The sequence below is a fragment of the Pongo abelii genome, chromosome 7, assembly GCF_028885655.2.
Source record: "Pongo abelii isolate AG06213 chromosome 7, NHGRI_mPonAbe1-v2.0_pri, whole genome shotgun sequence".
Lineage (NCBI taxonomy): Eukaryota > Metazoa > Chordata > Mammalia > Primates > Hominidae > Pongo > Pongo abelii.
Genome location: NC_071992.2, coordinates 101,823,719 through 101,851,585, shown reverse-complemented (window position 1 = coordinate 101,851,585; position 27,867 = coordinate 101,823,719). Strand labels below are relative to the sequence as shown.

At 38.9% G+C, this 27,867-nt stretch overlaps 1 protein-coding gene across 1 annotated transcript; it reads left to right on the top strand.

Annotated features, from left to right (window-relative positions):
* The first annotated feature begins 898 nt into the window (after positions 1–898).
* On the top strand, positions 899–22,918 carry PSKH2 (protein serine kinase H2). Its single transcript, XM_002819241.5, has 3 exons — positions 899–1,124; positions 5,922–6,588; positions 21,777–22,918. The coding sequence occupies exons 1-3, from the start codon at positions 940–942 to the stop codon at positions 22,080–22,082; spliced, it is 1,158 nt and encodes a 385-aa protein (XP_002819287.2). The 5' UTR covers positions 899–939; the 3' UTR covers positions 22,083–22,918.
* The last annotated feature ends 4,949 nt before the right edge of the window (positions 22,919–27,867 follow it).

The following is a 27,867-nucleotide window of genomic DNA, read 5'->3' as shown; positions in this document are numbered from 1 at the left end:
TTTCCCACACATCATTGTGTGTGTGTGTGTGTGTGTGTGTGTGTGTGTGTGAATGAATATAATTGACAAATATCAATGAAATCTAATCAATATAGTGATATAATCAATATACATTTATCAAAATGATAAATATTTATAAGTATATAATACTGTGTGTGTATAATATATATATACACATTCACATACATGTATAATATACATAAATAATACAAGAATGAAATATATAGAAAATGTAAAATTACTATATATAATATTTATATTTATTTATATATATTTGTATATATATACATATATATTTCTCACTATATTTGTATATACAGGTTTTATATATACACTGTCTATGTATATACAGGTTTTCTCACTGTATTTGCTTAGGGTGTTCGTCTGGGTTCTAGACATCTATTGTGGCCCTCAGTTTTTCTGTCTTAGATGGATTACCCGGAAGATGAAGATCATGAGTGCCAGACACAGGCCTTTGTCAACCGTTTAATGCAATAGAAGGCAGTGAAGTTATACTTTAAATATTATAAGCTCTTAGAATTTTAAATATATATATATATATGTTTAATGTTCATGTCATCCGAATATGAGCTCAGCGAAAAGTTCTTTAGGGGGACGGTATCCTTTATAGAATCGTATAATTTTATATGTTCACTTTCTCAGGTTAGAGATGCAGAAAGTGAAGCCCAGAGAATTAGGCGCAGGCTCTGTCTGTTGGTTGACTTTGCTTTCATCACGTCAAATTACACACACGCGATGATCCAAGCGTCTCGGTCGTCAGCGGGTATCCAGGGGGCTGTCCTCCTGACCACGACCCCCCAGTAGGGGTTCTTTCCGAGTGTCCCGCCCCTCGCAGCTGCTCTTTGATAAAGGGCAGAGGAACAGGGCTGGCTGCTTCCCGAGTCCCCAGGTCCCGCGAGCGCCGGGCGTGTTGCGGGTATGGGTTGCGGCGCCAGCAGGAAGGTGGTCCCGGGGCCGCCAGCGCTGGCCTGGGCCAAGCACGAAGGTCAAAATCAAGCCGGCGTCGGAGGCGCGGGGCCCGGGCCCGAGGCGGCGGCCCAGGCGGCACAGAGGATACAGGTGGCTCGCTTCCGAGCCAAGTTCGACCCCCGGGTCCTTGCCAGGTAAAGAGTCATGTGAGGAACTGGCCTGGGACTGGGCTGACAAAGAAAAGCCCCTGGCCAAGACCGCCTCAAGGTTTCCTTCAGCTTGACTCAATTTTGAACAGGGTTCTTTCGGATGATAGGCCACTGATCTCCCCCTTTCTCTGCCCTTTTGAGATGTAAATCTTCTACAACCCAAGAGTGTCTTTTTCAAGCACCTGGGAGCCATCCCTTTGAAATGTAGTCATCAAGAGAGTTAGGGCCACTGTCTCCCAGTCTCTGTGGGAGGGTAGGAGCCTACCTTCCATAAGGGCCAGGTGGCAAACACAGATCTCATTGATCACCTCTCCCTAAGCTTCTCCCATTCTTTTCCACTAGCTCACCCCAGCGCTTAAAAACTTTCTTGCCTTTTGTTTCAAAGGCGTCCATTTTCTTTCCCCTGTTGCAGAAGCCTTGACTCCTATTGCAGTAGTCTGGGATAAGCCTTCCTTGCTGTGTTCCGTAAGTGCCCAGTACAATTTCTCTTTGACATCTCTGAGCAGGGAGTTCAGAGGATGGGGAAAAAGAGAGCAGGAGCAGCAGCAAACAAGGGAAGGAATTCCTATCTTCGGAGGTGGGGGGTGGTGGTGTGAGAGGACTGCCTGCCAACCTCCAGCATCTGTCGTGGAAGACAGCTTTGCCTCTAATATCCTGGGGCTGGTTCCTGCCAGACCTAGTGTGTGAAGGATCTTCCACTAAATTCTAAAAATTGGGATTACAGTGAGTGAACTAGGGATGCGCGTTTGAGTCAGCCAGACTTGAGGTCCAGTTCCATATCTTCTGTCATGTACCGTGTAGAACATTCCTTAGCTTTTTTCCTTCCTTAGTTTCTAGCTCTGTAAAATGGGAGTATCTATCTCATAAGACTGTTGTGAGCATAATTAAAGTAATACATGTAAATTATGCTGCACAGTGCATGGCACCAGTCCTCATGTAGACATTAGTGCAATGCTGATTATTGTTTTCATGAAGTACAAATAAGCCCTTCCTATGTAGAAGATTTCAGGTTGGTTGGCCTCCTGAGCGTACCATGTTGGACATGTTGGACATTTTGACCAAGTAAATCACAGAATCCCCTTCTCCTCTGTGTGTTTGGGGAGACACAATAATGGGTGTCTCAGCTGGCTTCCCAAGGCACTGCTGGTCCTAGAATTGCATGCTCACTTCATCACAGTGCTCTCTCCAGAATCTATGCAGAGCCATTTCCTGGCCTCCTTGAGAACTTTTAGTTCAGTGACTCCTGGAGGATTAGTTCAGTGGCTGCTAAGCTTAGAGAAGAACAAGGCTGGCTAATATGACTGAACTGAATCTGAGTAGGTATAGGGTTGTGTCAAGACTGAATTGGTTAAATGGCATCTCTGGTCATTTGTAGTCAGAGAGATGATGCTAGTCTTGTCTAGTTTTCATCCACCCTCCTAATTCCCAATCCGGGGGTAGAGCCAGCCCCATAGAGTGTAAAGGCATCACAGAAGTAGAGGATCTCAACATTATAAGGGCTTCAGAGACTTTAACTCAAGGCTCATCTTTAACCAATGAGTAGTTGAGTCCCCAAAGGTTAAGTGACTTGTCCAAGTTAATGGCAGAATTGGGACTAGAACACAGTTGTCTTCCTTCTCCATTGTGATTCCATCTATAGCTTTTGCAGAAAAGAGATGATAGAATTTAAATATGAGTATATTTACTTTCTTGTTGGGAGTTTATTACAATTGTTTCTCTCAAGCAGATTGTAACACTATTATTTCCTTGTTTCAAATCTTTAATCTATGTTCAAAAATTCCCAGTTTGTATCATAGCAGCTGAGGTTAAAGTAGTATTTCCAATTTACATAGTCTCTGGGATGATATGAAATTGTCCATCCTACTAAACTGACTTTGGTGCTACTCTTTAAGAGAGTGGAGGGGTAAAAGTGAAGGAAATGAAAAGACCTTATAAAGGCATTCTTCTCTGCTTGATGTGGTCTTTACTTAATGTTTGCAAAATATATATGATGATTTAGGAATAATATGTATTCAGTGAATGATTCTTTTGTTCAGTGTTTATTGCTACTCCTCTGTGCTAGGCACTTTACAAGGTATAGCCACGCAAATCATAAAGTTGGTCACCATTCATGGCAGTTGAGGACTCACGAGCAAGGCTGTAGCTATAAGAATTTGTTATGTGTCAAATTGAATAACAATCTGAGGCATTTATTTCCACCACTCTAAATCTTGGCTTAAAGTGTACTGTTTCCTCCATTGCCAAATTACTAGCATTTTTTCAAATATTGGAAATATGAGGCCCCCTTAACAGTATTGAATAAAGCTTCTTTTATTTGAGCAAAAGCGTGTAGTTCTCAGAAATGGTAGTTTGTTTGATATGATTAATTCTGTGAACAAATGAGTTTGATGGCGCTTTGAGGGCATAGTGATAAATTAGCATTTACAAAGTGCTTTCATCCACAATAGAGGTAATATAAAACTTGGTTGGTCTGCAAAGCAATAGAATTTGAAATGCCTGTGATTATCTTCAAAATCACACTGAGAATGCATGTGAATAAAAAAGCAGAGTTGGAAAAGGGGAAAGAATCTATTTAAGATTACTAAATTGCTATCTGTTTTGATAAGGTAATTGGCCAGAAAATTAAATGCTCTGTGGAGAACAAAGCTGTTTTCTGTAATCTGGTACAGCCAAATGTCATTTTTATTCAATACACACAGGAATATAAAGAACAAACAAGAAGGCAAAAAAAAAAGTTACAGGAAAAATAAGCTCAATAAAAGAAGTAAGACTATTTAAAGCATAGTTTAGTATTTGCATTTGAATCTTTGGTATTGAAGATGTGATATAAAAACGTGCCTTCTCCCTGGGTACTCCCTGAGTACATTCCATTCTCTGTCATCCTTAGCTAGGAGAGGTTTTATTAAAATGAAGTCCGGGCACAGTGGCTCATACCTGTAATCCCAACACTTTGGGAGGCTGAGGTGGGCAGATCACTTCAGGTCAGGAGTTCAAGATCAGCCTGGCAAACATGGTGAAATCCCGTCTCTACTAAAAAAAAATACAAAAATTAGCCAGGCATGGTGGCGTGCACATGTAATCTCAGCTACTCAGGAGGCTGAGGCAGGAGAATCGCTTGAACCCGGGAAGCAGAGGTTGCAGTGAGCCAAGATCATGCCACTGTACTCCAGCCTGGGTGACAGAGCAAGACTCCATCTCAAAAAAAAAAAAAAAAAAAGGAGACCTGTGTTCTGACTCTATAACGTAAACAACCAATTGTCTAATGTGTTCTTCAAATTTCCTCGTCGGTAAAACAAGAAGTTGGGTTAAATACCCAACTTTAATATTCTTTCCAGCTATACAATCATGATTTTAAGTCTAGCATTTTCTCAACATGTCTTAAATATGAAGTAGAGGGTTAAATTTGATAGGATTCCATTTTATTTTTTATTTTTTTAATTTTTGAGACAGAGGTCTCACTCTGTCACCCAAGCTGGAGTGCAGTGGTCTGATCACAGCTCACTGCAACCTCAAATTCCTGGGCTCGAGGGATCCTCCTGCTTCAGTCCCCTCAGTAGCTGGGGCTACAGCTGTGCATCATGATTGGCTAATTTTTAAATTTGTTATAGAGAAGGGGTCTCAGTTTTTTGCTCAGGCTTCTCTCAAACTCCTAGGCTCAAACAGTCTTCCCACCTCGGCCTCCCAAAGTGCTGGGATTACATGATGAGCCACCATGCCTGGCCAGATTCTTAAATTTTAATAGACGTTTACACAGATAATTAAAGCTTAAGATCCCTAGCATTTGAAATCTGAGCTGATATCCTGGCCTTTTTTTCTTCAACTTTTATTTTAAGTTCAGGGGTACATGTGCAGGATGTGCAGGTTCGTTACATAGGTAAACATATGTTCTTGGCCTTTTTGTGGGATAATTGGTTTACATATTATTGACATACATTCTATGTTAAAATTCTCTTTACTGCCTAGAAATTCCAAGTGTGGGAATGGGGATGGAGGGAGACTGTGAGAAGCTACTGGCTGCAAGGTGGCCCTAACACTACTTCCACCAGACTGCTGAAACCTGCTCTTATAATAGCACAGCTGCATTTACTTCTTCCTTATTAATAGCTACTGTGTACAAGATGAGCCTGGGGCTGAGCTCACAGTCAAGCAACCCAAAGAAACATACCGTTTATTCTCTGTCTCCTGATATGGGATCCTCTGTCTTTTGAGAAATTATAAACAGGAGTAAGCTTCTACTTTATTCTCCCCCACTTGATTTGTTTGTTGTTGAAGAATGACAAAAACAAAGGCTAGAGGAAGGAAAGAAATTGGTAGAGGGGGGTCTTAACATTCTTGAAACAGTTTTTGTGAAATGCATTTGAAGGGGCTGAATGTGAATCCTATCCACTCCAACCACAATCTGGGTGCCCTTGACAACTCATTTAACTTCTTTTTAAGTCTGAATTTCCTTATTCGAAAAAGGGGGATATTATTATATTGCCCAGCAGGGTTTTAGTAGGGGTAAGATTTTTAAAAATTGTTGGCATATAATAACTGTATAATAAATGGTAGTTATTGTATTAAGATTATCTTTCTACCAACAAATTACCTTTATATCATTTTCCTCCATTTCAAAACAGGATTTGGGGCACCTTTCAAAAAATAATAAACACAAGTAATAATAAGCAAATAAATCCGACGGGAGGAATAGAAGGATAGAAAAGATGATATAAAGCATGGACTTAAATAATTTTGAGAATCATCACTTCTGGGGATAACATGTTTGGTTTTTCTTCCCAACAGATATGACATCAAAGCTCTTATTGGGACAGGCAGTTTCAGCAGGGTTGTCAGGGTAGAGCAGAAGACCACCAAGAAACCTTTTGCAATAAAAGTGATGGAAACCAGAGAGAGAGAAGGTAGAGAAGCGTGCGTGTCTGAGCTGAGCGTCCTGCGGCGGGTTAGCCATCGTTACATTGTCCAGCTCATGGAGATCTTTGAGGCTGAGGATCGAGTTTACATGGTAATGGAGCTGGCTACTGGAGGGGAGCTCTTTGATCGACTCATTGCTCAGGGATCCTTTACAGAGCGGGATGCCGTCAGGATCCTCCAGATGGTTGCTGATGGGATTAGGTATTTGCACACGCTGCGAATAACTCATAGGAACCTAAAGCCTGAAAACCTCTTATACTATCATCCAGGTGCAGAGTCGAAAATTTTAATTACAGATTTTGGTTTGGCACACTCCGGGAACAAAAGTGGTGACTGGACAATGAAGACACTCTGTGGGACCCCAGAGTACATAGCTCCCGAGGTTTTGCTAAGGAAGCCTTATACCAGTGCAGTGGACATGTGGGCTCTTGGTGTGATCACATATGCTTTACTTAGTGGATTCCTGCCTTTTGATGATGAAAGCCAGACAAGGCTTTACAGGAAGATTCTGAAAGGCAAATATAATTATACAGGAGAGGTAAGAGAGCATTATTTTATTTCTATTATGTTGGTTTAGAGTTGGGTTTCTCCACCTTGTCACTTTTGACATTGAAGACTGGATGATTATTGGGGTTGTCCTGTGTGCTGTAGGATGTTTAGCAGCATCCCTGCCCTCTACTCTAAATACCAGTAACGCACCTCCCCCAGTTGTGGGACCCCCAAATATCTCCAGACATTGTTAAATGTCCCCTGTGGGGCAAAATCGCCCCTGACTGAGAGCCATTTGACTCAAGATAGCAAGGGCCTCCATTACTAGCTGCCTGTGGTTAGCACATGACACTGACAATCAAGTAGATAAATGAGTTCCTCTGCAGTTTTTTTCTCCAATCTGTGCAGAGCCTGAGCTGGCTGACTAGACTAATGTGTTCACAGAAACTCAGCATGATGCTTGGGTGTTTGGCGAGAGATTTTTCTGCCTTAAATCTTGATGATCCAAGCCCTTTTTGTGATGAAGTGTTTTCTCAGCGAAATGTTTAACCTCACAGCTTGTGTAAAATATTTATCCACTGATTAAACTTGAAACTCCCAGTGTTCGTGAATGTGTTAACTTTTTTGTTGTTTTTGGGTAGGGAAGGAAAGTTGCCAAGGCTTGTGTGTGGGAAGCCTGACAAAATAGGAATTCATTTCATGTACAGCAGATGAGCAAATTTATTTGACTTCTAATTTCTCATGAAGAAAAACATTGATATTTGCTTATACCTACTTAAAATGTAACATGTATATCTACAGCAACATCTTTAAGCAAAATTAAAGTTAAATAACAAATTTAAATATAATGTTTTCTGCACTCTGACAGACCTTTAGTGCCTTATGGTACATGTATATGTTTTTACAAACTCATACAGATTGATAAATGAGAATTAAAATTTACACAAGGAAGTAGGAAAGGATGGGAAAAATTCACAGACAATGCAATACCATTGATTATTAAAAGCCTCACTAATGACCAAAGAAATGCAAATGAACACAAAAACGTCTTTTTATTGTCTTTCAAATTCATAAAGATAAAACAAAAAACAACTAAATTCTACACATGGCTGCGAAGGGTACTGAGAGATTAGCCCTCTCACTAAGTACTTGTAGAGGACAAATTGTCATAGGTTTCTTGGAAAGCAGTTTGAAAATATGAATCTAGAACTGTCTTAGTCAATTTTCACACTACTGTAAAGAAATATCCAAGACTGGGTAATTTATATTTAAAAAAAGGTTTAGTTGTCTCACAGTTCTGCATGGCTGGGGAGGCCTCAGGAAATTTACGATCAAGACAGAAGGCCAAGGGGAAGCAAGCTTGGACCTCCTCACATGGCGACAGGAGAGAAAGAGAGGGGGAAAGAGCCCTTTATAAAACCATCAGATCTCATGAGAACTCGCTCACTATCATGAGAATAACATGGGGAAACCGCCCATGATCCAATCACGTCCAATTTGTTCCCCTCCTGGCACACGGGGACTACAGGGATTACAATTTGAGATGAGATTTGGGTGGGGACACAGAGCCAAACCATATCAAGAACTTTAAAAAATTTATGTATTTTGATCTGATAATTCGATTTGTAAGAATCTAAGTAATCCCAGATGCAGCAAAGGTTTCACTGTAAGAGTACTAATCCAAGCTATATTTACAAAAGTAAAAAATTAAAAAGAGTCCTGAGAGAATGTTTGAATACATTACTGAACATCCATATGATAGAGTATGTCCCCAACTCATGCACACTTAAAAATTGTAATGACATTGGAAAATTTTCACAATATACTGCCAAGTGGAATAAAAGCAGGATATAAACTGTGTATACACTATGATCACATTCATGTGGGAAATGTTTGCATGGGAAAAGGCTAGGAGGAAATACAATAGAATGTTTACAGGGCTTTTCTCCAGGTATGGTGATTTGGATCATTTTGGTTTTCTTTATAGCTTGAATATCTTTGTATTTCTATTTTTGTTTTGTTTACAAAGAACATATATTTCTGTTTTGGTTATCTACCACTGCATAACAAACCATCCCCAAACCTAGTGGCTTAAAACAATCATCACTTCTTTATGACTCATGAACCTGTGGTTGATGAGGCCCAGCTTGTGACTCTTCTGTGCCACATGATGTTGGATGGGACTGCAGTCATCTGGGGGCTTGACTGGGATGGAATATCCATGAGGGCCCCACGCAAATGTCTGGCATCTTGGTGGGGATGGCTGGAATCTGGGTTCAACTATATCACTGGGACTCCTAGACCTTTCTCTCTCATTCTTTCTGTGCATCTCTGGCTCTCTTTTCCTCCATGGGTTTCTCCATGTGCTTTCTCCAGCAGGGCAGCCAGATTTCTTACATGACAGCTGAGGGAAGGGGATATTCCAAAAGGGAGGTATGGAAGTTGCCAGTCCTCTTCAAGGCTAAACTTGAAAATAGCACAGCTCCATGTCTGCGTCATTCTGTTGGTTACTGAGTCCTAGGCCAGCCATGATTCAATGTTGGGGGGAACTACACAGAGTGTGGTATTGGGGGTGTGGTCCATTGGGGCCATATTTGGACTAGATATTATAATTATTTTTAATGTGAAAGAATAATAAACAATATACAACATTTTCTGTTAAAAAATCCTTTTGTTAGGTTTAATTCAGAGAGTTCCTAAGGTCAGTTTCCCCAGAAGCAACTCTGAGAAGAGGATTCATGTGCAAGTGATTTATTATGGATATACTCCTGGGGAGACAGGTAAGGGAGTGAGGGAAGCAGGACAAGGAATGCAAAGGGGCCAAGGCCACAGAGGGTAGGCCTTATTCAGCAGGGGAGATATTAATACTTCTCAGCATTGTCCAGAGGCTAATGGGCAGGGTTTTCACACCATACCTATCTGTTGGTCACTGGGGTTGGTAATGGTGGTAAATTCTCAGGCCTTCTGAGGTCAAGGCAGAGTGACTCCATGAGCCCCAGGGCAATCTGCTGAAAAAGAGCAGGGGGCTGGGATTTAGAAGCAAAGCACTTCAAAAGAAGGGTGTGTGCATGCATACAGGAAAGAGGGGCCCAGGGTCTAGATGGAGCATTAATAGCATCTCCATGGTGGGAGGTGCAAGGCACCCTCTGTTTCTTGAGGAAATGCCTGCCTGTAGCCCCAGAGTACTGACAAAATACACCACAGAGGAGTATGGCTGCTTGTAATAAAGTACTAGATTTATATTCTCTTGATTTCCTTCCCCATGTCTGTCAGGCACTCATGTCCAGCATATTAACATTTCTTTTGATATCACCAAGTGTCTTAGTCAGTGCAGACTGCCATAATAAAATACCACAGGTTTGGTGGCTTAATTACTTCCCTAGAGGCCTCATCTCCAAATATAGCCACACTGGGGGTTAGGGCTCAACAGAGAATTCTGAGAGAATAAAATATTCAGTTCATAATACCAAGGAACCGTATATTGGTAGATTCAGAAAAGTATATCATCATGTTTTCATTTGTCATCATATTACCATATATTTAGCATCTATTGCCAAGTCTAGTAATTGCTAATTGTACCAATTTTATTTAAAACCAGGTGACCATTGTAGGGTAAAGGGAATTTTCCTTCCCCTTCTTCTGAATATAATTTGAATCTATAAGGCAAACTGACATTAGGCAGATCAACAGGAGAAAATGTATATAAATTTATTTCTGTGCACAGGAGCCACACAAAAGATGAGACTTAAAGAAGAGCCAAATGACTGAAGTTTTCATACTGTATAGAAAGGAACAGAGACTTGGAGTTTGGAGACAGGTTACGGGAGGGGGAGGGGAGAAAAGGCATGGTGAGAAAAGGCTGTCTTGTTATGCAGATGAAGTCTCTCAGGTAGCAGCTCTCAGAAAGAATAGATGGAATCCAGTGGCGACAGTTTCCCTGTTGGAACTTTAATACTGTCAGATATTTCCTATGAGTTAATCTTTCCTAGTTTAGGATAAGGCTGATAATGGGTCTCAGAGAAATCCTGTTTGCATCCACTGTTTACTTTGCTAATGTAGATTTCCTCTACAGATGCAAATCTTTTCCACAAAAGGACAGCTTTCAGAGCCACTGTTGTGTCTGCAGCTCCTCTAAAGAGCCATCTCAAAATATGCCAAAGAAGTATATTTTGGTGGATATATTTTGGTTTCCCATATCATCAAGTCTGGAAGCATAGATGTGGTAGACAGAATAATGGCCCACCAAAGATGTCCATGCCCTAATACTCAGAATCTGTGATTGTTACCTTATGTGGTAAAAGAGAATTTGCAGATGTGATTAAGTTAAAACTCTTGAGATTGTGAGATTATGCTGGATAATCTGGGAGGCCCAATATGATCACAAGTTTCTTTACAGTAGGGAGACAAGAGGGTCAAAGCTAGAGAGAAGAGATATGACTATGGAAACAGGTTGAAATGATGTGCTTTTGAAGATGGAGAGACGGGTCATGAGACAAGGAATAAGGACAGCCTCTAGGAGCTGGAAAAAGCAAGGAATGCATTTTCCCCTAGAGCCTCTGGAAGGAACACAGCTCTGGTGACACTTTGATATTAGCCCATAAGACCCATTTTAGACTTCTGATTTGCAGAACTGTAAAATAACAATTCACATTTTTTCAAAAAGGATTTCTTTTGCCTATAACTGAAATTCCAGATATGACACATGGTATAAATCACTTATTTTTCCCAGAATTCAGCTATAAAAATCAAATTAAATAGGTTGGGCATTGTGGTGCACACCTGTAATCCCAAAACTTTGGGATGCCAAGGCAGGCGGACCGCTTGAGCTCAGGAGTTCTAGACCTGCCTGAGCAACATGGCAAAACATTATCTCTACAAAAAATACAAAAAATACACAAAATTAGCCAGACATTGTGATGTGTGCCTGTAGTCCCAGCTATTCTGGAGGCTGAGGTGGGCAGATTGTTTGAGCCTGGGAGGTCTAGGTTGCAGTGAGCTAAGATTGCAGCACTGCACTCTAGCCTGGGTGACAGAGTGAGACCCTGTCTCAAAAAAATAAATAAAATAAAATAAATTGGATGAAAACTTCCAGAGATGTATGTGGTATACCTTTTATGGTAAAGGGGAGTGATGTGTTTAATATAATACTAAATGTTATACTAATATCTAACAAAGCCATACTCTAGCTCCACTCATATATAAGTAAAAATTAGCCATAATATTAATGTTGAAGTTTTTTTGGATTTTGTTGTGAAATATATTCTTTTTCATGAAATCTTCAATGATCATTCCACTTCTGTCATTCTTTCCCTTTTCCAAATACTGTTTAGAATTACAATTAATTTCATTTGTTCTAATTTAATCTGGTTGCTATAGGTTGCTGCTTTAAGACATTATAAACTCCTTAAAGGCAGAGATACTATCATATTTTCTCTCTGCATTCAATAAGACATCTAAAAGGAATAAGCATGGAGAATGCATTCAATTACAAATAAATTGCTTTTGAAAAATATTAAAAGATTCTGATTTATATATAACTGCATGAGTAACTGTATCTCAGATATAACTGTTTTGAACACAGCATAGAATTTCTGACTTATAGTTAGGTAGATTATTAGATAATTAACATCTTTAGTTGCTGAGTTTATTAGATCCATTCTGGAATATGTAGGTGGTCTGAAAGGCTACATCTACTCTATTCACTGGGTTTTGCAGGGTAGGCATAGGAGTTCCCTTTTCTAGTTGCTTTCTGTAGTGCTGGAGGAGCAGCCAGGGTAGACAGGTACAGCAGATGGTGGAGAAGGGATGGAAGAGAGCAAAGATTTCATCCCCAGTGTGCAAGGAAGGCCTTCATTTATCTGCTTGATTGCCAGTGCCATCACAATGGCTTTTGGATGGTGGCATAGCTCGTGCTTGAGACACTAAGTAAAGGACTCATCATGGAGACCATTTGAAGGCATCTTTATGTGGTCCTCACCCCTTCCTTCTGGTCAGGCCTTCCTCGTGCCAGAAATTTTGTTCAGCTCAGTGTCTCTGCTCTTAGGAGCCTCGTGATCTTGGCTGAGAGATCAAATATGATTATGTATCTCTTCAAATACAAGTGCTTTAATATAAGTGGGAACAGAGCCTCAAAGTTCACAGGGGCAATGGAAGAAAATCTATCATGCTTAGGAAAATTGGGTCAGGGTCCATGAAAAGGGCCACATTTGTGCTATCTTGCAGGAAGGGTAGGAGTTTCTGGAAGGAAGAAAATTCCAAATAGACAGAATATATGCAAAAGCACATAAGGGAATACATGGACTAGTAAAATGTAAAAACTTTAGGCCAGGAGCGGTGGCTCATGCCTGTAATCCCAGCATTTTGGGAGGCTGAGGCGAGGCAGGCGGATCATGAGGTCAAGAGATCGAGATCATCCTGGCCAACATGGTCTCTACTAAAAATACAAAAATTAGCTGGGTGTGGTGGTGCATGCCTGTAGTCCCAGCTACTGAGGAAGCTGAGGCAGGAGAATCGCTTGAACCCGGGAGGCGGAGGTTGCAGTGAGCCGAGATAGCGCCACTGTACTCCAGCCACTGCACTCCAGCCTGGTGACAGAGTAAGACTCTGTCTCAAAAAAACAAAAACAAAAACAAATGAAAACAAACAAACAAACAAAAAAACTTTAGAGCTCAGATGCATGCATTCGTGTGTGTGTGTGTGTGTGTACATGCATGCATATTGATATAAGTATTTTGAAAAACTGTATAATATAATAATTAAGAACACAATCTGGGCCAGGCATGATGGCTCATATTTATAATCCCAATGATTTGGGAGGCTAAGGTGGGAGGATCACCTGAGCCCAAGAGTTCAAGGCCAGCCTGGGCAACATAACAAGACTCCATCTCTACAAAAAACATTTTTTAAAAATTAGGTGGGCATGGTGGCATGTGCCTATAGTCCTAGCCACTTGAAAGACTGAGGCAAGAGGATCATAGCTGCAGTGAGCTATGATCACACCACTGCACTCTAGTCTTCTGGGTAACAGAGTGAGACCTTCTCTCTAAACAACAACGACAACAAACAAACCAAAAAAAAAAAAAAAAAAAAAAATCCCACTATCTGGAACAAGACTGGCTGGATTCCACTACCAGCTCTGCAATTTACTAACTGTGTAACTTTGGACATTTAAAATTTTTTTCTCTATCTCAGTTACTGCATTTGTGAAATGGTAATCTTGGTGGTACCTACCTAATAGGGTTGCTGTGAAGATCAAGTAAGTTAATAGATTTAGGTGCTGAGACTATTTTCATATGCTAGTGTATACAGAGTTAGTGCTATATGTACGTTCATTATTTTTGTTATTGGTAATTACTATTAACTTGGGAGACTGGGACTGAAAGTTTGAATTTTGCCTAAGTAAGTTATTAGTTTTATGACTTTTTTTCTGCAGTACAAACTTCATTTATCAAGTGATTCATGGAATAGTGAAGAAAGGTTGGTGTTAGAATTTTAATATTAATGATAAATTACAAGAATTCTCATCAATGAGTTGTGAATCATATATGCTTATCTAATTATATTCCACTATATCACAGTCATCTTTTTTTGGTGAGCAATACAGTGATTTTTAAATAAGAAGTCTTATAACCATATTAGCTAGCTGACAAAGACAGACACTGATATTAAAAACATTTTTTTTCTATTTTGAGAGACAAGGTCTCACTGTGTCACCCAGCAGGCTGGAGCGCAGTGGTGTGATCATAGCTCAGTGCAGCCCCAAACTCCCTGGGCTCAAGCAATCTTCTCACCTCTGCTTTCTGAGTAGCTGGAACTACAGGTATGTGCCACGCACAGCTCATTTTTTAAAAAAAAGCTTTTGTAGAGATAGGGTCTCGTTATGTTGCCCAGGCTGGTCTTGAACTCTTGGTCTCAAGTGATCCTTCTACCTTGGCCTCCTAAGTTGCGGAGATTACAGATGTGAACCACAGTGCCTAGCCTAAAACATATATATATATATATATATATATATACACACACACACACACACATATATATACACATATATAAACATATATATACACACACATATATACACACATATATGTATATATGTGTATATATATGTATATATGTATATATATGTGTGTGTGTATATATATATATACGTATGTATATACATTTTAAAATCCCACATGGATATTGATAGAAAATGGTCCCTGTCTACTTAGGTTCACCTATGATTCTCATACTGTTAGGAAAAACTTTTGCTGATATTCTCTTTTAGAAGTAACATGTCGATTGATTATGCTTATTTTCACCAGCCATGATCCCAATTTTGTTCGGTCTCCTTTTCTCCCCTAACTTCTCTTATTCTCTTGTTCTCCATTCAGGTTATTAAGTAGGAAAAAAGGAAAGAAAAGCAGAACATTCAGTACTTTAATTCTCTTTCCATCATGACTAGAATTCTTGGAATGAATATTGTACCATATTTCAGATAGGTCTGCTAAGCCTTAATTCCTGTAATTTGGTTCCCATTCCTACGGTTTAGTTCCTAAGTACTTATGCTCACCAAAAATGTGGTGCTTATTGATTTGTAATGATTTTTTTTACTTTAAAAGTTACTTTATAGAAAATAATTTTAGTGGTTTAAATACTTACAAAAGTAACTTCATTTTCTGCTCTATCCCTTTCTTCATCTCTTCTCTGACTTGCCTTAAACTGAATGGATATAAACCTTCATCTCTTAAACTCAATCACAGAGAATAAGTGTTTCTAGGAAGGGAAATGATGGTGGTGTGTTTTGTTTTGACTGTGTAGATGTCACCTTGAATTAGGGATTAGGTTATAACAGTAGCTATGCTATCTGCTTCCTTGATTAGGTTGTATCTTGACATTGATATCATCAGTGGAATTCACAGAGTTGAGAGGAAAGGAACTATTTGAGTAAAGTTTCCAGAAACTGACCTAATATTAATACTATGTTTATATTGTTTATATTATACTTTAATAGGTTTCTACTGCAAGAACTAGTTATAAATAATAAATACATTATTCTATATGTTTATACTATAAGCACTAATTATGAACAATAAATGTATATTATGCATAGAAGAATGAGTCATCTGTTGATTTGGAGTACAAAGGCCAACCCATTTATTTTGGTCACTCTTACGTTGTTTTTTCTTTAGAGAAAATGGAACACTCCTCTTGTTAACTTCTGGTGCTTTGAAAAATAGTAGGTGCTCAAAAAACTTCAACTGTACCCAATTTTACTTAAATTTAGGGTTTTCCTTATGAGTAAAGAAATGGAAGCATTCCTTCTCTCAAAGCAGAGCCCCTTCACACACAAAAATCCTCTTTATGAGCCTAGTGTAAGATTAATTAACTTTCCATTTTAAAATTAAATGGCACCTGTGACTTGTGAACATGTGTTCACTCTTCCCAGAATTTACAAATGCCCCAGCAGACAGAGCATTCTGACATAATTAGTCAATGCTTTGTCTTTCTGCAGTTTCGTTTTTGGCAAGATAAAGCATTTAAAATCTGCTTTGTAGATTGAGAAATAAAGAAATAAAAATATTAAACATCTATAACAAAAATGATGTATGGAATCTTCTGCTTCCTGAGATGTGGAAGAATAATTTTTGCCATGTCTACTACTAACAAAGTCATGGAGAGTAATCAGTTTGGGGCATATTTACATAAAATTTATTTGCAAAGCCTGAGTTAAATTCTACCAAGAACATACACTAATGTTCAAAGAAGGAAGGAAAATTCATCAGAAGGTTGTCACGAGTAGAAATTTTTAATAAAACTTATGATTTTTGTGGAGATAAATGTGACAATGAGTATTTCTAGTGCAAGGAATTGAATGATAGCTTATTTATTTTTAAAAATAGATATTTGTAGCTTTAAAAAAATTATTTAATTAAATCCACCAATAATTGTCCTATACTTCAAGAGCTCTATATTTAGCAAATTGTAACATTAATTACAATCTTAAATTCAAAGGTTTGCATCTAGAATTTTAGGGACCGGGTCTATGTTGTGTATGTAGTGTTTAGCTTTTTAATAATTTTTGTTTCTTTGTATTTTGAGACAGGGTCTTGCTCTGTCATCAAGGCTGGTTACTGTGGTATGATCACAGTTCACTGCAGCCTCAACCTCCTAGGCTCAAGCAACTCTGCCACCTCAGCCTCCAGAGAAGCTGGGACTACAGTGTGTGTCACCAGGCTAAGCTAATTTTTGTATTTTTGTAGAGATAGTGTCCCACTATGTTACCCAGGCTGGTCTTTTAACTCTTGGGCTCAAGTGATCCTCCTGCCTCAGCCTCCCAAAATGCTGGGATTGCAGGCATGAGCCACCACTCCTGGTCCTAATAATTATTTGTATAATGATTTTTTGTGGGCATTTATGCAAAGGAATTGAGAAATATTAAAGCGTTGACTAGTTGTAGGAATATTAGTCATTCTTTAAACCAGTTACCTAGTTAGCTTTTGTATATTTACCAATCTTTTGCACAAGATATAAATTAGCCCCACTAATTGGTGTTCATAAAAAAGAAGAGAATGAAAATATTAATCTTGAATATATGATTCTTGTCTCCTCGAAGAGGCACCACCAATCTCCATGGGATTCCTGGGGCTCATGGTGAGGAGGAGAGATAGGGGATCTATAGTACACAAAGTGATATGTGACCACTAGATAAAGAGAAGCCTGAACAGAACATTTAATTTGGAAGCTGATGCAGAAAACTAGAGAGGGAAGTGGGATCTGACTACCAGACCACGGAAGGCAACTGAAAGGAAGAAGAAGGCAGAATAGGAGGGAGCTGGAGAACAGAGCCAGCAAGTGGCCAGCTGGGGAGATGAATTAGAGAGTCACCACTGAGAGGAAGTTAGAGAAACCATGCTGGAGAAGAGTCCAGCAAGGTCCTCGCCAGGGCAGGCCAGGCTGTGTTGTGCGACGGGAGCCAGACTATTTTAAAGGGCCTGGATATGGGCAAACAACAGAGGAAAATTGTTCATCAAAAAAGTGGAAAGCAGTAAACCACAATAATTTCTCACTTCTCTGAAGGTGAGAGTGAAGACATCTACAGCATGTAAGATACCATCCCTCCGAATTCCTTTGAATCCTTTAAAGCTAACAAGTAGCGCAATTGCTGGTATGAGTTTCAGTTTTATGCCTTTTTTGGGTTACTGTTGTTTTATACTGTGAAGCAAATCTCTATTGGAAAAGACAGAAAAATAGGCAAAGAACCAGATGAAGAAAGAAGAAAAGGGGAAAAAAGGCCTGAAATATCCACAAATATTATAATTTACTTGCAACTAAATTAATTTAACGATCTTGGGATAAAATAAAGTTCTCCTTTTTTTGTAACATGGTTCATTACCTTTTAACACATAACTTTTTTGAGGGTGCACATTTATCATGCTATCGTGAATGGAATTGGTTTGAGAATTATTGGATAATTTTCATATTCCAGTTCTCTAAGTGCAGTTGGTTAATCTGTCCACAAAAGAACTGAGGAAGGAATTAAGGTGTGAGGATTTAATAGTAACAAGAACAACAGCAACAATATTTACAGTTTGAAAACCATTTTTCACATCCTTGGTCTAACATGGTCCTAATGGCAATCTTGTGAAGGAGATATGATGATCCCCATTTTTCTGACAAGGAAACTGAGACCCCGAGGTTGCAGAGCTATGTGTGGTCAGACTGCCTGTGTCTAGTCCAGATCCAAGGACTTCATGCTTTTTCCACAGTAAGATGGGTTAGCAGTGGGACTTGGGGCCATGTCTACCTGAGACTGTCGAGAAACGCCAAACAAAGGGGAATTTTGAAGCAAAGGGTGGGGATGGCCGAATTTTGGAGGAGAAATTATAAGGAAAGCTTATTGGACATCAAATGGATGGGAAAGCTAGTGAAAAGACTAAATGAGGTCACCAGGTGATAGCTGGTCCAGAGTGGGTATTCAATTCAACCTATGGTTTCCTAGCTGTTTTTGGTTATATAGCACTATTAGTTAAACATTTGGGGGCATGCACACTCCATTTTTATTCATTAATAGATATGTATGTGTATGTATATTAGTCTATTTTATACTTTACTAAACATAGATGAAAATCAATTTTAGATTAATAAAAGAAAACTAAAATAGTTCATTTTCTTTCTGTAGCTGCCCTTTTCTAATGTGAAATGTGAAATTGACTCCTAGATACTCTCCAGCTGTTCTTTATGGCTCAGAAATTCTGCAATTTATAACTCATGTTTGAATAATAAGCTTTGGCTGAAGAACTTTTTTTCCAGTTACTTTATTTTCTGCAACTGCATTTTAAACCCACAATCATTTGGGGTCATCTTAATAAGCTCTCCATAAACCTTGCTGCACATATTTTATATTCTTTCAGAAAGATTCAGTTGCTTGTCTTAAAATGTTCCAGAGGAGCCATCTAATTTAACCTTCATTTAAATAGTCTTGAGCTCAGATAGATGTGTCTGGATTCAGGGCCAAATAGATGTCTAGCCAGAACCAGAGGGCATGGCATTGTGAGTGTCAGTCACTGATGTGCTTTTTCTAGACTTGCAGAGTTTATATTTTGTTTTTCCTGTATTTGAGTATTTGTCAGATATGCTTATTTACTTTATAACTTTTATTTCTGGGATAAATATTTCTCATGTCTCATTTACCTAAATACACTGAAGGAAAAAAAAGAAGAGTTCTTTTACTTGTTTCTTATTATTCAAATTCTGGATTAAGGCTGGGGGCAGTGTTTCACACCTGTAATCCCAACAATTTGGGCGGCCGAGGCAGGCGGATCACCTGAGGTTAGGAGTTTGAGACCAGCCTGGCTAACGTGGCGAAACCCTGTTTCTACAAAAATATAAAAATTAGCTGGGTTTGGTGGCACATGCCTGTAATCCCAGCTACTTGGGAGAGTGAGGCACGAGAATCGCCTGAACCCGGGAGGCGGAGGTTGCAGTGAGCCAAGATCGTGCTACTGCACTCCAGCCTGGGCAACACAGTGAGACACCATCTCAAAAACAAACAAACAAACAAATTCTGAGTTAAGTTGGCATGGGTGGGGGTGGGAGTGGGCCTGTAGTCACAGTCACTTGGGAAACTGAGGCAGGAGGATGGCTTGAGACCAGGAGTTCAAGTCCAGCCTGGGCAATATAACAAGACCCCATCTCTAAACAAAACAAAACAAAACAACAAAAAACAAAACATAAAGTTAATAGGGTGCTAAGAGATTGGAGAGTGTGATGTCTATGTATGGACTCTGATTTATCCTTACACAAGGGCAAAGACAATACATGGAAGGATTCCCTTATCTTTCCTTGGAAATACCATCTTTTAAAAACACACATCAACTAGAAATTGTGTTTGAGATACAGCAAATGTATGGGCAATTTTCTCAATGTTTCTCTTTTGTAGAGGACAAAGGATACTAAACTGTAGTGTTTTCCAGGTATGTGGTATGTGTTGGTAGAGTCAACCTAAAGGATGAGGCTGAGGCACAAAATATAGTTTTTAAGAGCTTGTCTGATCAGGTCAAAGTGGGGACAGCTGCTCTGGAAAATGTCCTAACTTCTGTGGGGTGTGTGCTCTTAGGTCTGGGCTGATGCAAAGTTGTTTGAGAGGAATTAACACTGGTTTACAGAAATAACATTGATTAGTGATTGGCTATATTGTTGAACTGTAGGGTATGAGTGATGGTGTCCAACCTATGGCACTTTATGGCTACTTGGTGTTAGATAGTGTGGAGTCCACATAGCAAGCGTCTTCAAGAGGTAATTATTTAGCACAAGAGGAGAATGAGAAGCGAAGTCTGTTATATTTCAGTGCCTCTCTTGGCCTGATAATTTAAAGGGGCTTGCATTCCTCAGATTAAATGTTTCTTTTCTTTCTCAGCAGATAATGCAGAAAGCAAATTTGAGTATAAAGCAACAGCCTTCTTATCCCCATGCTCAGAAATGCCACTATGAAGTGCTGCTATTGTACTTAAAGTATGTGCAATTGCTGTAAACACTGCCACAATAAATCCCTGAAATAGGAACTACTTAGCTGTGCATATTGTACTGTGTCATAGCTGTTACATGTTGAATCTATTTGTAGTCAAATCTATTTGAATCTATTTGTTACATGTTGAATCTATTTGTTCCCAGCTGATTGGGAACAGTGAGGGCCCAGTGTGTTTGAGCAAGTGCACTTCACTTCCTTCCTTCCTTTCCTTCCTTCCTTCATTCCTTCCTTCCTTCCTTCCCTCCCTCCCTCCTTTCTTTCTTTTCTTTCTTTCCTTCCTTCTTCCTCTTTCTCTCTTCCTTTCTTCCTTTCTTTCTCTTTCTTTTCTTTTCTTCCTTCCTTTCTTTCTTTCTTTTTCTTTCTTTCTTTCTCTCTCTCTCTCTGCCTTTCCCCTCCCCTCTTCTCTCTCTCTCTCTCTCTCTCCTCTTTCTTTCTTTTTAGAGACAGAGTTTCACTCTGTCACCCAGGCTGGAGTGTGGTGGTGCCATCATAGCTCACTGCAGCCTTGAATGCCTGGGCTGAAGGAATCCTGCCACCTCAGCTTCCTGAGTAGTTGGGATTACAGACATGTGCCACTGTGCCTGGCTAATTTTTACATTTTTTGTAGAGATGGGGTCTTGCTGTGTTGCCCAGGCTGGTCTCAAACTCCTGGACTCAAACAATCCTTCTTCCTCAACCTCCCAAAGTGCTGGGATTACAAACATGAGCCACTGTGCCTGGCTCAGAGTAAGCTTTCAAAGGGAGGGAAAAGTTGATGATTTCTCAATCCATTCCACTTTCCCCTTCTACTCCTTCTCATTCTTGAAGTCACAGGAACTCTGTGAGATGACGACGATGTTGCAAACACTGACCTGATGTTGACATAGTTCATAAATGACAGCTGCTTTGCCTTGTCCAGCTCCTATAAATGCAGTATGGGAACCCGTATTGATAACAACAGCATGATGGACAGATTTCTGAGAAGGTTTTCTCACTCATTGGACAGAATTTGGAAGATAATTTCTGTGTTTGTGTTTGTCTTTTTCTTCTGTGAAAGTTTTTTCTTTTCCTCCCTCAAAAGTGGTTTAGTTCCTCTATATATGTAATGACACAGTATTAAAACTGCTTATTTGAAAAAGTTTTTTGGATTTGATTGGCATTAATCTATGTAATTAAGAATAGGATTCTTCGTGTTTGTGTATATTTCTACTTTATTTATTTTATTCTAACTTATTTATTTTTATTCTCAGCCTTGGCCAAGCATTTCCCACTTGGCAAAGGACTTTATAGACAAACTACTGATTTTGGAGGCTGGTCATCGCATGTCAGCTGGCCAGGCCCTGGACCATCCCTGGGTGATCACCATGGCTGCAGGGTCTTCCATGAAGAATCTCCAGAGGGCCATTTCCCGAAACCTCATGCAGAGGGCCTCTCCCCACTCTCAGAGTCCTGGATCTTCACAGTCTTCTAAGTCACATTATTCTCACAAATCCAGGCATATGTGGAGCAAGAGAAACTTAAGGATAGCAGAATCACCACTGTCTGCACTTTTGTAAGCAGATGACCTCTAAAACCATTTTTGCCTATTTTAGGACCATTTCATCATTATTAGGGCACCCTCAAGCTCCAAGGACATGGGACTCCATGGTATTGTTGGATACTATTGATCTTGACTTTTAACATTTTCTTGTTCTATAATTTTTCCTATACCTGTATTCATTTTCCCAAAATATACTGCTGCAAATGATTAATAGTTTAGTAAATACTAGCTATGTTTAGATAACTGGAAACAATAAATAGATAAGAAAATCTTTAAAGTATGCAATGGATTAAATAAAATACAATACTATAGAAATAAGGGTTGTATATGTGAAGGCATGGTGAACCAGAGACATAGCAGGAATAGTTAGATATGGGGAATATATGTATTTATCCTGAAATTACTGATTTTTATTTAAGCCCCAGTATACAGTGTTAACTAGGTAACACTCAAAGTAGTTATAAATGTCTGTTAATTTCATATTTAGTCTGCAAATATTTATGAAAAATTATTAATTATGGGGCCTATAAAGAACTATAAGATATAATTTCAATCCATCAGAAACTTTTAGTCTAATTGGGGCATTATTCATGGGAAAAATGGAGATTTTTAAGAATTATAAAATAGTGATTTTTTTTCTAGTGTTAGCATTCATCAACCACCAGGGTTTACAAAAAAATATATGATCATCTTGCTTCTTATCACTACTGTCAACTCTTTTTAGTATGTACTGGTTTCTTCTAGAATTATTTAATCAAATATCTTGATGACTTTAAACACTCACCATGAAATAATTATAGGTAATGCAATAAAGAGGTAAGTTTCAAAACTTCGTTCTCTAGGCAAGTTGCATATGGCCTGATCTCTTATACAGTAAATTTTTGTAAAATGATATAAAGATTGAAATTTTATTAATCATATCTGTGAGTCACTCATATGTGTGGGTAAACATAGTAAATAAATGATTAACTAGTTGATATTGCTTATTTTATTCAGTAAAATAATAAAATGTTAGAATGACCTTTACTGTAACTTTAAAATCAGTCTCAATTTTTTCATTTTATTTTTCTCTTTTAGGCTATATAGATGGAGCAGGTATATATCTGATATATAGATATGAATATGTAATTAGTGACACGACTATTTTCTTTTTAAGTTGTAATGCTGTATCACACGATATATGACAGATCTGGATTAATTCCTTTAATATAGAAAGACACTTACAAATTCATTAGATAAATAATAGAAAAGTGGGCAAATATTTTACCAGGTGGTTTATAAACATATAGATGGCTAATGAGTACATGAAAAAAATGCTTAGTTTAATTTGTAATTTACAAAATTAAAATTAAAATGACAAAGAAAATGAAAATTTAAAAGGCAAAAAATTTTTTTTACCTATTAGATCAAAACAATTTAAAACTTGGATACTACATATGGTGGAAGGTTGCAGGCAAGCAGATACTCTCATGCCCTGCAGAGAGAGAGGAGTGCAATTTGGTGCCATCTCGTGGCCTTGGGGGCAGTTTGGTAGTAATATCTACTCACATTAAAAATGCATTGACCTTTGATCTAATTGCATTATTGGTAGCAATTTGTCCTACACATATTCTTGCCAAAATGTGTATAAAACATTGTGCATAAGGTAAAAAACATTGTTATTATATTAACAAGAGTCATAAATAAACACCTATCAGTAGGAGAATGCCTTAAAGCATGTTACATTTAAGCAAAGGTCTACTATGTAGCCATTAAAAATAATGCGGTAGATCTGTAAGTTTTGTTATATAACATGTTATTGTGTTAAATGAAAAAGCAAAAAGCACAGAAGTATTATAGTATGATCTCCTTTGTATGAAAAAAATATGTTCAGAAGCTTGAAAGATTGCTAAGAATTTGATAAAGGAGACAGTGATTATTTCTGGAGAAAAAGAATAAGTCTGGGGTGGGAGGGAAAGGTTTACTTTTCATTTTACATCTATTTCTACCTTAACATTAAAAAAATTGATGTATTTTAGCTGAGTGCAATGGCTAACCCCTGTAATACCGGCACTTTGGGAGGCTGAGGCGGGTGGATCACTTGAGGTCAAGAGTTCAAGACCAGCCTGGCCAACACGGCAAGACCTCATCTCTACTAAAAATACAAAAATTAGCTGGACACGGTGGTGCACAACTGTAATCCCAGCTACTCAGGAAACTGAGGCGTGAGAATCACTTGATCCTGGGAGGTCAAGGTTGCTGTGAGCAGAGATCATGCCACTGCACTCCAGCCTGGGTGACAGAGTGAGATCCTGTTTCAAACAAACAAAAAAATTGATGTATTTCTTTTAAGTCTATAGTAAAAAGAAAATGCAATTAAAAATGCAAGTGGCAAAAGAGAAACAATCTAAAAGGGAGAAGCTTGAATAAGCACCCCGATAGGAACTGGGGATTGACTAATGAGATGTGAAAACTGGTTCTTTTTAATTGAATATTTCATATATTTGCACCCTGAAGTTTTTAGAATACAAAAAAAGCAATCAAAATTTCTAATGCTAATACTTTCAGATTTCTTAAGTGATCAAGAAGTCACTTTCACATGCTGCCATGGTCATTTTATCCTAATATTTATTGAAAACTTACTCTGTGCCAAGTACTGTGCTAAGACTTTAACATACATTATTTCATTTGCTCCTCACAACAAAGCTATAGGGTATTATTCTTAATTTGGTTTCTATCTGAGGAAACTGAGGCTCACAGAAGTGAAGTAACTTATCCAAGGTCATCAGTAGGTAAATAGCAGATTTGGAATCAGAAACTCAGAACTTTTCCCTTAATCTCTTTGTTGGATCATTTCCAAGAATTGAGAATGCAAAAGGCAGGTTCTGATGACTTAGATTTTGTCTATGCTGCCACAAAGAAACAATGCCATACAATATTATGCTGAATTATGGTGTAAATATTTGCAGTTTCCATGGATAATTGACTTTCATCTTTGCCTGTGTAGGTTGCCTTGAGGTGCTTTTCTACCCTCACCAGCCCTAACAAGCCCGCCCAGCAGGCATCCTCAAGTCCAAGGGCAAGACTAGGTTATTGCTGGGACAACAAAGGTTATTAAATGCAGGGCAAGGCGAGAGGTCTAGGAGAAGTGGGGCTGGTCTAGGAAGACTGTCAACCCTCAGAGATCAGCAAAGGCAGGGAGTTTGTAATTTGGGGAGGCTGTCTGCAGAAGACGAGATCAGAAGACTCTCAGACACATGCTCCAGGCAACCCAGGCTCAAGAACCCAGGTAAAGGGAAACAGTTGGGTGTCAGAGCCTTTGAAGAGGGGCTTAACACTGAGTCAAAGATTTCTCAAGGTCACAGTGCTTGTGTACATGGTGGCTGGGGGACCATTAGTGTGACAGCCTACAGGATGGGAGGATTGAGAGGTAGGCAGTGCCTCTTGACTCCTATGTTTTTAGGTTCTCAAGTGCAGGGACCAGGTCTTATTTATCTTTGAAATCCTGGGATCTGGTAGCCCACATATAGCAGGCACTCAGTTAGTGTTGGAAAATGAACCGTGGACTGGTCTCTATATCCCCTTTTCTCTGCTCAGCAGCCAGAGTTCCCTTTGAAGATCTTCTAAATCACTCTCCTCTGTGTAGAAGGATGAATGAGACGGGAAAGGAGGAGGCATGATGAGGGAGACAAGATGCCTAGCGGGATGTACACTGGGAATTTTCATTCGTAGAAAAAAAAATCCTTCTCTCTCCTGCTGAGTACCCCCGGGCCCTCGCTAAGAATCCTCCCAACCTTAAAGGCTTTTGAATGGAAGGTTGCGGTTGGGTTATTAGTTCTCTTCTCTCCAGCTTTTGTAAAGTTCTTACAAATCAACTCAGTTTGTTTTTTAACTGTTTGTCTAATAAGCTCATGGTTCTCTCAGAGGCTTAGTTTCCTGTTATCTCGATTTGGTGTGACGAAGAACTTCTATGTCAGTTTATCCCCCAGAATGGAATTCTCCCCCCTCCCTTTTCCTACTGCAAACAAAACAGACCAACAAGCAAATTGACCAACCAACCAATCATCTTACCTTTCTAAATTCTACTTTCGAATAAATAGATTTTGACAGTTGAATAAATAGATTTTGACAGTCCTACAAATTAGATATATCATTCAGCTTTATTGTGAACTCCTGGGAGAAAAATAGATAAACTAGCACTTTTTCATCTATTTTGACCCTATTCTACCATCCTCTGGTGAAATTAGGTATTGCAAATCAATTTCTAAATGTGGATATTCTTTTCTTTATTTGACCAGGGTTAATATCAATAGAGTGAAAAGAGCACTCAGATTATTTTATAATAAACACATTAAACCTCACCTTTTCTTTTCTTTTCTTTTTTTTTTTTTTTGTGATACAAGGTTTTACTCCTGTTGCCCACACCAGTGTGCAGTGGCATGATCTCAGCTCACTGCAGTCTCAACCACCTGGGCTCACATGATCCTTCCACCTCAGCCTCCAGAGTAGCTGGAACCACAGATACGCGTTACTATGCCTGGCTAATTTTTGTATTTTCAGTAGAGACAGAATTTCCCCATGTTGCCCAGGCTAGTCTGAAACTCCTGGCCTCAAGTGATCTGCCTGCCTTGGCCTCCAAAAGTGCTGGGATTTCAGGCAAGAGCCGCCACGCCCAACCATGTTTCATTTTTCTTATTACTTTTCTTATTACTTTTGTGGAATCACTTTTACTTATTTCCTAATAGAAAAAACAAGTGTCTCCTGAACGATAATGTAAACTTCTTTCATTGCTATGTAATACTCATTTAGGTTTTGTCTTATATTATTATTTGTTCTAAGCTCTCTTACTTAGTATATTCTCTCTCACTCTTTTTCTGTTTCCTGGAAGCTATGTGATAGCTCATTGTCATCTTTGCCTGCCATATTTTATTTTTCAGTTTTTTATGGTGGTTTTATTGAAACAGAAAATGTGCGCATGAGCTGTCTCTTCATTTTCCTTGCTGCACAACCTGGCACTGTGGTTGGTGACTCTGATGGCCAGCTGGGTGGCCCTTTCCATGTGGCTTTGCGGTTCTGGAAGGAAACATGGTGAGTGATCTCAGTAAAGTAAGATTTGTTGCACATCAGCAGCACTTCCAGCTCCTTGGAGTTGTGGACCAGGAACTTCCGGAAGCCATTGGTAGCATGTGCTTTGTGTTTTTTTGTTGCGCCTATAACCAGTGTTAGGCATCAAGATCTGGCCCTTGAACTTTCTACGAACCATGTTGTCAATACCTCTGAGTTTCCCATCAGCTACGCTTAATTTTGACATGTTTGTCTGACTGGTGCTGGATGAACTTCTTGGTCCTGTTTTTGATGATCTTGGGCTTCATGAGGGATCTAAGAACCGCCATGATGCCATGGAGAAGATGGCTGCCATCTCCATAGGCAGTGCCGAGGAAGACAGCTTTGCTTGCCATATTTTAAAAATGTTTGTTTAAAAGATCTACTTCAATGACATATACAGAATGTTAATGACTATGTTTTGAAGGGTTCTATAATGTTTGACATAACCTGTATAACAGAAATCATGCTCACATGAGTTGTAGTCAGTCACCTTTTCATACTATTGTATATTATACCATTGTCTATTAGCTACATATAAATATGTGATGGCAAAGAGTGTATAGAATTCTGGAAAGTTAAAATCTTTAGGCTAATGTACAAACACTTTCCATTTAATATGACAAATAATGACTGACTTGTGCTTGGATTTTTTTTTAAACTTTTACTATAGATGCTTTATTTATTTTAAATTTTACTTATTTATTTTTTGAGATGAG